This window comes from Penaeus monodon, chromosome 26 (assembly GCF_015228065.2).
Source record: "Penaeus monodon isolate SGIC_2016 chromosome 26, NSTDA_Pmon_1, whole genome shotgun sequence".
Classification (NCBI taxonomy): domain Eukaryota; kingdom Metazoa; phylum Arthropoda; class Malacostraca; order Decapoda; family Penaeidae; genus Penaeus; species Penaeus monodon.
Genome location: NC_051411.1, coordinates 43,163,975 through 43,176,474, shown reverse-complemented (window position 1 = coordinate 43,176,474; position 12,500 = coordinate 43,163,975). Strand labels below are relative to the sequence as shown.

At 34.2% G+C, this 12,500-nt stretch overlaps 1 protein-coding gene across 1 annotated transcript in view; it reads right to left on the bottom strand.

Moving 5' to 3' along the window:
* The window catches only part of LOC119590193, a 167,500-nt gene that overhangs the window by 41,271 nt on the left and 113,729 nt on the right, over positions 1 to 12,500 (bottom strand). The window contains exon 5 of the mRNA XM_037938988.1: positions 6,814 to 6,841. Coding sequence (XP_037794916.1) covers positions 6,814 to 6,841 — 28 coding nt within the window. The remainder of the gene's footprint in view (positions 1 to 6,813; positions 6,842 to 12,500) is intronic.

Genomic DNA, 12,500 nt, shown 5'->3' with positions numbered 1-12,500 from the left:
AGATGTTTAGAATTTCTTGAAGCAAACTGTTATTCAGTTCGTGATAAGATCCTATTACCGGTCATTGCTTTTATTGATCTCATTCGTTGTGCGTCAACTAATAATGTCTTTATTTGACGGCGAATTTTATAAACAAATCATGGTATCATCGATGGGAAGATAGCTTAAGCCGTTCTTGGGCAATTATATATGGCGATGTTTTAATCTGAACTCCTTCCGTCGATTCTCCTCTCCCGACACGGTTTGGTTTTTCGTTTATGTTGATGATTTGGTTCTATTGTGGACTAAGCGAACGTTCGATTTCGATGATTTTCTCAGTAAAACTCCACAACCTCGCGCGTACTATCCATTTTAAAGTAGAATGGGAAAGACGTTGTCCCAGGAAATTAACATTTCTCAGCCATACTGGTTATTCCAATGTAATTGCTCCCTTAAATTTTCGGTTTACCGTAACCACTCACGACCGCTATTATCTTCATTTTTCTCGAATCACCCGTATACTGTTAACAAGTCAGTAGTACCGTCCATGTTTCTTAGGGCATATAATTTGTGACAATGAGTTTATTTGATCGTCGACTTGACGTCATTTTGTGTGGAACTTTTCGAAATTTAGGATAATCCCCTTTCTTCTTAAATCATCACACTCATCTGCGATATGGAATTTTAAAACTCCTTCCCGTTTTTCTCAACAGGACAGGCCAATAATCTATTAATTGTTTCCGTATAAACCCGTCCCTCGATGAAACCGGCACTGTTTTTAAAGTCGCGGGCATTGACATTGGTCTTTACATATCCGAATACGTTGCGTAATACTTTAGGTAAAACACATGCGGCTAGCGGTGCTCTGACTTCTCCCGGTATTTTCACTATAACCTTTTAATGATTGCCCCAAGTTTTACATAGGTGAGTACCGGTAGAGCTTTTGAGAAAAGAATTATGAACATCAGCGTGATGTTAGATTTGCAAGAGAATCAAATGCGTGGTTTCGTTCATTTACCGGGATAAGGTCCCGCTTAACTGGAAAACCGCTAAATTAATTCATAAATCAATTCACAATTCCGTACGAAAGAAAAATTTTAGAATCCTCTTTGTAATTAGAAAAATGCCTATTTCACTTGATGCTGTCAATGGGGCCTGATGATCTTACCGTCCTCGTTTAGTTAGCACATGGCCTTCCCAGACTCTTCGACCTTGACCCTCCTTATACCTGATTCAGCTCTTGTTCGTCTGTCTCTCTATCACTATATTATACTTGCCAAAATTATCTCCTTGTATCCATGTTCGAAAAATTTTTTTTTTGGTTATTCGTCTGAAGGACTCGTGAAGAGTTCGAAACCGTTACGTTTAGTTTCATTTTCTACTGTGGCTGTTTCTCTTTTCATCTTTTGTGTACACTATTACTGTGTTGTGTTTGTATATATATATTATATATAGTTATATAGATTATGATATATACTATATATATATATTATATATATATATTATACCTATATATATTATATATATATTATATTATGTATGTATATTCATATTATATATATATATATATCTATATATAATTATAGATATATATATACATATATATTTATATATATGTATATACATTATATATATATATAGTATATCATATTATATATATATATATATATATATAGATATATATATATGTATAGATTGATAGATGGATGAAATCTCATTTCATAGAAATAACTAGATGGATTATGCTAATATCTGGATAGAGTTTCATACATACATACATAACATAACTATAAATATGGATTGGTAGACTGACAATAGATAGAATAGATCAACATATGAAAGATAGATAAATAATAAGGTGGATAGGCAAAGAGAAACGTAAAAACCCCCCTCTCTCAAAATATAGTAGATTTCATGAACAATGTATATGCACAGCTAACAAGTAGACATAGATGGGCAACTATTGAAAATAACTATTTCGATGTTATTGCCAAAATTTTTCTTTATAGAAAAATACAATTCTCGAGCCAAAAGCTACAACGAAGGGAATCGACGCACCGATAGAAAGTCTTTGAGACCTGTGTTTGGACTGTTTTCGCCGTGACTCTGCTGACCATTGCGAGCCCGTTCATGTCCTTCAGGGTATATGAACTAGGCGGGAGGAAAAGGAGAAAGCTGTTGAGGACTCATGGCGGAATATCTTGATGAGGAAGGATTGCTTATTAATAATATAACTGATGTATTCACGCGTTTCTCTTTCGTTCTCTCAGTCGTCCTCTCTCTCTCTCTCTCTCTGGCTGTCTGTTTGTTTGTCTGTTTCTCTCTCTCATTTCTCTATCTGATCCTCATCTCTTTCTTACTCTCCTCTCTTTCTTTCTGTGTCTCTGGCTTTCTTTTGTCTCGGTCTGTCTGTCCCCTGTTTTGCCCGACTCTCTCTGTCTTTTCCTATCTATCTCACTTTCTTTCTTATTCTCGCTCTCTCTCTCTCTCTCTCTCTCTCATCTCTGCTCTCTCTCTCTCTCTCTCTCTCTCTCTTCTCGTCTCTCTCTCTCTCTCCAATCTCTCTCGGCTCTCTCCATGTATATGTGTACTATATAGAGTTATGTACGTATGTACATAAATCTCTGGTATGTACATAATGCATAACATGTGAAATCTTCCTGATAAGAAATAACACACATCTCGGGAAAACTCCGCAACCGTGAACAAGACAACTCTCGATAACTCCTATCGTTCATCGGCCGTGTAATCATTATATCACAGAACTGATCATTGCATCGATTTATATTTTGCAAGCATGATACGCATTAAGATGTTTAATGGATGAATCTTCATGCAGCAGTGGACGCCAGTATTACTTTTGTAGTTTCAGATGAAAGAAGACGCTTTATCGAAATCCAGTACCATGTTTATAGTTTTATATCAAAATGAGATAGGATTATGAAAAGTTATCAAAATCGTGCTAATGAAGAGTAACAGGTGCAAAGACGCCGAGTGCGCAAACGATCGTTATTATATTCATTTGATAGTATTATACTAGCATTAGTAAGTGTATTGATAATGACACCATCCATTACAGTGATGAATATTATAACCCTCCATCATAACCATGACCACCATCAGCATTCATGTCATGTATCAGTGATTTCTTAGGATTTTTTATTAATCGCTTAATGGTATTTTTTATCGTATTTGTGAGTGTTTAGTGGGTTGGAGGTGTTATCTTAATAATGACTATCATCACTGTGTGTATTATCACAATAGGAATGGTATCTTGATCTTGTTATTAACATTACAACCAACCACGTCAACATACGAGTGACATTACGACTTCATGAGATTATAATAAATGTCAATGATGATAACGGATTATTATCATCATAAAAATTGTAATGGTGAGGATACAACAACAACAATACCGATAATAATAATGATAATAATGATACTAATGATACATATAACAATAAGATAATTATAATTGGATCAGGAAAAAGGTGATGATATGATTTCGATGATAATAATAATAATAATAAATAATAAAAATAATAATGATAAGAATGATATAATGATGATAATATTTTAATAATGATACTAATAATAATAAATAATAGTAATTGAACAAAAAAAATATTAATGATAATCTGTTGATAATGATAAAACGATGATACTAATGTAATAGTTTAATAACAATAATTGATGATGAAAATATAGTAATAATCTTGTGATAATAATGCTAATGATGATACTGAAAAACAATGACCAAAATAACAATAACACACACGCAAACACACACACACACACACACACACCCACACACATATATATATATATGTATAATATATATATATATATATATATATATACTATATATATATATGTAATATAGTAATCTATATATATATAGTATATATATCTGTATATATGACCCATCTATATATTCACATTACAGCTTTCACCCGAACATGTTATATATATTATATAATGATATATATATCTGTATATATATATATATGTATATATATATATCTTATATATTATATATATAGTATAGATAAAGATATATATATATATATATATATACACACGCACACACACACACATACACTTATATTGTTATATATATATCAATATATGATATTACTAATATCTATATTAATATATATAATATATCTATATATCTATTATCTATATCTATATATATAGTATATATATATATATTATATATATATATACTAAATATATAATATCTTTATATATATATATATATAGTTAAGGCCCAGCGGTGGCCGAGTGTGTTAGAGCTCGTACTCCAAGACTGGCGCGACGGCAATCCGAGTCTGATGGTTCGAGTCACCGGCCGGCGCTTGTTCCTGGGCAAGGATTTCACCTCGATTCCTACCTAGCCACTGGTTGGCAAAGCCAACCCATGTCAGTGCTGGTCCCAAGCCCGGATATAGAGAGAATTGATTCCCTAAAAGGTATCCCCGGCACTCTCCGTGGAAATGAACTGGGGACCCTACACGTATTCACTCCAAGAGCATCACAACAAGAAAACTATAATTACGTATCATGCTGTGACCACGGCAAGCTCAACATGAACCTACTGTAAAAAAAAAAAAAAAAAAAAAAAAAAAAAAAAAAAAACAAACAACAAAAAAATATATATATATATGTATATATATATATATACTATATTATATATATCATCACCTTCCGTTGTTGATACTATGGTAGAAGAGAACCCATAATTGCACACACTAGATTTATTACGCAGTAACTTTACGGAAAGGCGCCTCTGACTCACATCTGACTCAACATCAATAACTGATCCAGGGGACTCAACACCAACTCACGTCTTCTGCCATTAGTAGGACATTGGTCCATTAATGGATTGTCAGGCCCGCGCGTATCGTCTTCCCTTCCGTTGATGCGCAGAGTGATGGTATCCTCCTTAATCAAGCTGCTACCTAATTTTAACTTGAACAGCGGCTTTTCTCCTGCCAATAGTCTCGTCGCTTCCCACAGCCTACGCCTTCTCCTTTATGCCGGCCACCCTTCGTATAGACTGCCTGATCCTTCGACCTGACCTCTGACCTCCCTTCGCTTCCGTTCACCTGCCCTCACCTGGCCCCTGTCACCAATACCGCGATGCCTCTTCTTTTCCTCTTTTATCTTCCCTCCTCTTCCGTTCTCCTGGCCGGGCCATATGTGAAAGGCCCGGGCAAAGCCAGAACTTCGCACATCTCAAGCAAGCCCGTTCTCCTTCAGATCTGAAGACTGAATCCAGGAGGATTTCGAATCTGTGGTCTCATGTTTAATGAATCTAGTTTATGTGTTGAGGGTTTTCTACCATAGTATCGTCACGGTAGAGTGTTATATATATATATTATATATATATATATATTATATATCTATAATATATATATATATATATACATATATTTGTCCTTGTAAGACAATAAACTGCCACCCTGGGGTTCGCCTTGAACAAGATAAGCACCCTATTAGCTCCTATACCAGTTGCGTGAAACTGTCGGCAGCAGCAGTGGTATCTGGTGAAAACACCTCATTCTACTGATTACTGGTTTCACCAAATAATTATTTCTGGCGTATTACCGTGGTAACTGTTTAAAGCGCAGAGATAGTTCCTCCTGTTGTTTGGAGACTGCGAGTGAGAAGGGAGCCTGGGGGATTCCCCTCAACTTTTATTTTCTCCTGACCAAACCCTCTACCCCAATGATTAAATCAGAAACGATAATTCTAACCACATCGCCCGTTCTCGTGGGTTATCAAGGGCGCGGTTAGTTTAGTGGCACACCAGGCTGACAATGTTAAACATGCTCTAAAGACAAGAAGATAAGAAAACATGTCCAATTTAAGAAACACATTAAATCGAAACGTGGAACGTAGGAAAAGAAGAAGATGGTAATTACTACTGGTCTGTACGAATGATAGATAAACATTCAAATACTAGGAATAATGAGACAACAATTGGAAAGTAATGGAAGTTTCAAAACTAAAGAAACAAGACAGTTTTCTTTTTTCGGAAAAGAAGGAAGGAAATTTATAGTCTCGGGAGTTTGCTATGATTCTCAGAAAAAAACTGCAAATTGCACTATTGGGTACTGCCAAAAATATCGGCATTGTTAAAAGTCCATAATACAAGCAAAACCCATAATATTCAGTAATTCTACAATGCTATGCACACCAATATTGCAAGTGATGAAGAAATGATTTTTTTATAACTCGTCTTCCAAGATCGTTAGGAGACAATCGCCTAACAGAGAGTAAATGAATCATGGGACCTCACGCCAAGTAGGAAAAAATAATCTAAAAAATTACACCTGTGAAAATAATTCGGCCTTGGAGATATAAATGAAAGAGTAAAGATTTTATTGGAATTCTATAGTATAAATAATTTAGTTATAGCCAATACAATTGTTCCAACACCACCCAATAACACTTGTACACGGGTTTTCACCTATACAAAAGACACGCAACCAAATTGACTACATTGTTTGCTGAACCAAAAATGGAAAAGTTTGCAATAATAAATGCAAAAACAGACCTGGGTGCCCGACTGCACAGTGCCACCACTACTAACTATCACTTTCAATAAGACCTCAAAAAGATAGAGTGTCCAACACCACTCTAAAGATCGACTAACAAAACTCTTGATACAAGTCAGAATTGCGTGTCAAACAAATTTGAAATCTCAAGTCATGTGCAGATGATAAAACACCAAATGAGTTATGGGAAGAAGAAGACTGCTGAGCACTGCTTAAGAACTACACCAAAAAGAAAAAGACAATTCCCCCTGAATATCGGAACAACACTAAGTGAAATTGAAACAAGAATATGCCTAAAATAAAAAGGTATCATATATCCAGTTGAAAAAGTATTTACAAAAACAAAATAACAAAATTCAAAGATTTTGCGACAAGATAAGAAAAAATATTTAATGAACATTGCCAGAGAATTGAAAACTGTTTCTATCAATAAGACAACTAAAGACCTCTACTAAGGAGTACGAAACATCACACGAAAATTAAACCTACATGGCACTATCAAACTGAAGATGGACTTGTTTTTATGTTATGGAAAAGAAGTCCAAGGATAATGGAATCAATATTGTTCCAACTATACAAAAAGAAATAACGATCTAGACAACAACATTAACTTAGATTCAATGACAGCGAGGATGACCACCGCCACTGCGGACGAAGTTATAAAAGCCATAAAAGAAAGTAAAGAATAACGAATAACAAGAGCCCCGGAAATAGATGAAATAACACCAGAACGAGTTAAGAGGCTGGTGAAAGTGTTGAATACTTCTCTACATAATTCTCTGTACAAAAATATGGAATGAGAAATGCAAATGGCCAGAAGACTGGGTAAGATCAGGTCTTTAACTCCATACTAAAAGGTGACGCACTCCAATGCAACATAATAGGACAATTGTCTTAATAATTCCAGCAGCAAAAAATTTTGTTGAATAATTATGGCTGAAAGAATGAGTTGAAGTTAAGAGAGGAAATTGCCGACGAACCAGTTTTCGCGCCCTGAAAAGGTAATAGAATCCAGATTCTAAATTTAAAAATTTGATCATAGAGAAAAACGAGACTCAAAAAGACCTAATACCTTGTTTCATCGATTAATGTTAAAGATTTTGATACTGTTTTGTCACGATATCCTCTGAATAACATTACGATATGAAGTTTCCAAAACCACATCAATCCAACTACAAAAGCCTTGTATTACCAACAACAAGCATCTGTAAGAAACCCTTATGGGTTTTACAGAATGGTTCGAAGTCAAACAAGGAGTACGACAGGGTTGCATTCTGTCTCTGCAACCTCTTAATATATATTCTGAAACAAGTATGAGAGGTGCTCTAGAGACTTTTTGAGAGAACGTGGGATGTTGAGGATCGAAATTCAAATCTGAGGTACGCCGATGATCTAGTTTTTTGATTGCCTAGCATTTGTATCCTGAAACTACAACACCTACTAGATAATTTAGTAGAAGCAAGCGAAAAAGCTGCTTGTTTTCTTAATGCCAAGACACTAAGATCATGAAGATTTCAAAGATAACCGGCAAGGAACAATGATGCATGTTTCAATCATGGAATGATTTTTTTGGTTTGGTGGGGGAAAATGGTGAAAGAGTTCACCACTTTATCCTTGGACTGTTTTAACTATACATATGATATTCACCGAGATAAAAAGAATAATCACCATTTCAAAAACGCCCAATTGCTCTCAATAACATCGAATACCGAATCATTACCTTACGGACAAAGGCTGATGGTTAATTGAACTCATTAGTTTTTCCCAATGCAGCATATGGTCTCTGATGTTGGGTTGTTGAAGTAACTCAGACAAGAAAACGATCAATAGTTTGAAATGTGGTGTTACAGACGAGTACTGCTATTTAGCTGGAAGAAGAAGACAAATGGAGAGTGCTGAGAAAAATAAATTTGTAAGACCGACTGTTTGGCATCTTGAACAAGAGGAAATTAAGTTTATTGGTCATGTAATGAGAATTACAAGTATTGAGAACAACTTGCTGACTGGGATGTGATAGGACAGAGGAAGAGGGCAAACCAAAAACAGGAGACTGAGCACATATCAAAGATATTTGCGGGCTTGTCGAATGGTACAAGTTTAAAGAAAAGCTAAGATCGACTTTAGTGGCGAAGGGATGGTGGAGAGGTCCACGGCTGCTCAACATGAGCATGCGTTATTGATGATGATATATATGATATATATAATATATATATCTTATATATATATATATATATATATATATTATATATATATACACACACACATTTATATATCTTTACCACCATGTTCAGGTGAAGCTGTAATGTGAATATATATACATATACATATATTATACTCCTTCCCATTCAGACCTGAAGAAACCAAGAGGATTTCGAAACTGTTGTCTAATCTCGGTTAATTATTCTTCTGACAAGGAACTCGTGAAACGTTGTTTCATTTCTTATGTGATTGTTCCTTTTCATATATATAATATATATACTATATATATATATATATCTGTATTATATATATGTATATAATATATATGTGATATACAGATATATATATATATATATATATATCTTATTTATATATATTAGAATATATATTATATTATATATATATTTTTACATATATACATATATACATATATACATATATATATATATGTTATCTATGTAGTAATCTATATATTATATATATAATATATATATATATATATATACTATCATATTATGTGTGGTGTGTGTGTGGTGTGTGTGTGTGTGTGTGTGTATAACCTATCAGGTATTATACTATTATATACATATATATATATAATCATGATATATCATCATATATAAAAATATATATATAATGCTATATATATATATATATATATCTTATATATATATATATAATATATACATAATGATATATATATAGTATATATATATTATATATCATATAATATATATATATATATATCATGAATATATATAATACATATGCAGGTGTATATGATGTACATCACACACACACAACACCCACACACATACACACACACACACACACACACAACACATTCATATATACATATATATATATATTATATATAATTAATATATATATATAGATATATATATGATATATATATATATATAATATATATATATATATGAATTACTGTTTTTATGAAATGATTTAGTAGGTGACAATCCTCACCTAATTAATGAAATACGTATTTGATTCTCATTGCGCACCTAGCATCACGTTCATTCTTTATTTATTTCTTTTCTTGAAATCTCTACCGGTTTCGCCATGTAAAAGTTTGGGACAGTCCTTTAAGCAGCATAATGTAAACGTATCGGTTTACTCATCATGTAAAAATATTCATTCAAATAACGAAACTAAATCGTGTCAGGGAGATAGACGAAAGGAGTTACAGAATTGATATCTCCCATGTTTGCATAGCATAGATCGAGCTTAAGTTACTTCCCATCCTGAATTATAATACTATTCGCCGTCAACAGTTAAAGACATATTCGTGACACACAACAATTGGCCGAATAGTATCTTCTCATGAAAAGCAGGAAGTTTTCAATTTAAGAAAATCTAGCGGCACATAAGTAAATAGGAAATCCACATCAAAAAAACCCCCCTCACTAATATCTCAACGTGCGTCAAATTTCCAACTTATATCGTGTATCTATATATAGCTATTATTATATATAGTATATATGATATATATATGATTATATATATATATATATATATATATATATATATAAATGTATGTATATATATACACATAGTCATATATACATATATATATATATATATAATTATATATATACATCCAGATATATATATATAATATATTTTTTTTTTTTTTTTTTTTTTTTTTTTTTTTTTGGTTTTTTTCTTTCTTTTAACGTAGGTTTCAGTCTGAGCCGCCGTGTCATGACAGCATGATACTTAAATTGTAGTTGTCATGTTTTGTGCTCTTGGAGTGATACGTGGTAGGGTCCCCAGTTCTTCCACGGAGAGTGGCCGGTGTTACCTTTTTAGGTATCATTCTCTCTATTTTATCCGTGCTTGGACCAGCACTGACTTTGGGCTGGCTTGGCAACACCATGGCTAGGTATGTAATCGATGTAATTTCATTGGCCAAGGGATCAACGCGCTAGTCCCGTGACTCGAACCCTCGAAATCAGATTGCCGTCGGACAGTCTTGAGTCCGATGCCACCAACCATTCGGGCACCGCGGTCTTGACGATCATGGCTTCCATGATTTTTCTTTGCAATTTAGAGGGTGGTTTTGCCATTGCCTTCCGCCCGGAGTGTTTTTTTTATTCGGTCACCATCTCTGGTTACCCGGCACTGATCTTGGCTGGCTTGGCCACCCAGTGGCTAGGCAGGCAATCGAGTAAAGTTCCTTGCCCAGAAAACAACGCGCCGGCCGGTGACTCGAACCCTCGACTCAGATTACTCGTCGTGACAGTCTTGAAGTCCGACGCTCTACACCATTCGGCCACCGCGGCCCCATATATATATATAACATTCTAAATATATATATATAGTATAATATATAATATATATATATATATATATATATGTATTATACATCATCATTAATACGTAGATGCTCATTTTTGGCCAGCCGGGACCTCTTCCCTCGCCATTCAACTCGATCTTAGCATTTTCTTTCACTTGTACCATCGTCAGGTGCCGCAAATATCTTTAATTTTGTTCGCTCATCTTGTCTTTTGGTTTGCCTCTTTTCCTCTTTTTTCCCTATCCCACCATCCCTGTTCATCAAATTTTTCTCAATACTTTTACTTCTCCTCACATCACTTTCGTTTCCTTTTGTTGCAAATGTCCAACAGCCGGTCTTTTACAATTTTTTATTTATCAGCACTTTCATACGTGTTTTTTTTTTTTTCTGTCCGCTACTACCTAGTTACTCGTCTGTACATCATAGTTCAAACTATTGACTTTTTTCTTGTCTATCTTCTTCGCACCCAACACTCAGAACCATATGACGCCACTTGGGAAAACTATGAGTTCATAACCTCGCTTTGTCCGTAAGGTCTTTTCAGATGTTATTGAAGCAACTGTATCTTTTATGTCAATTGCAATTCTTCTTTTTATCTCCGGTGATCATCATATGTAAATGTAGGAGGGAAGTTAGTTTTTAGTAAAAACAGCTCCAGGTAAGTGAACTCTTTCACATTTTCCACAACCACTCCATTGATTGTAATTGTTCATCATCGTTCAATGTCGGTTATCTTCGAATCTTCATATTCTTAGTTTTCTTGGCATTACGAAATAACCATCCTTTCGCTTGCTTCTCTTTCTCTCTCTCTCTCTCTCTCTCTCTCTCTCTCCTCTCTCTCTCTCTTCTCTCTCATCTCCATTCCTCTCTCTCGCTCTCTATAATATATATATATATATATATATTATATATAATATTACACATTCATATATATAATATATTATATATATCTATATATATATATATATATTATATATATTACTGCACACTTCATATATAATATTATATTATATATATATATATATATATTATATTATATATATATATATATATATAAGATATATATATATATTTGCTACGCCCAGTGGTTTCTTTGTCTCTGTGCGAAACATGTCTTAACATGAAAAGGATGACCTGGGCATGTGTTTAACTGAAGAGAACCCGGGGCAAACATGACGCAACTGGCTTGTGAGCGGAGGAGGTAACGGAACAAGCCAAGGGGAGACGCGGTTGGGTGCTGCTCTGTGAAGACCACTCGTGTGTGCCTTGTGACCTGATGAACTTTGTGTTGCCTGTTTTATAACCAGTATCGTGCAGTTTGACATGCTGGTTTCCGCCCTGTCATTGTGCTATAGAAAGTGTCGGGTAAAAATAACTTGTGTAAATAAAGGTCAGACTGTCATTTTGTGTTTTATTTTTCGTGCCCTGCATCGCCA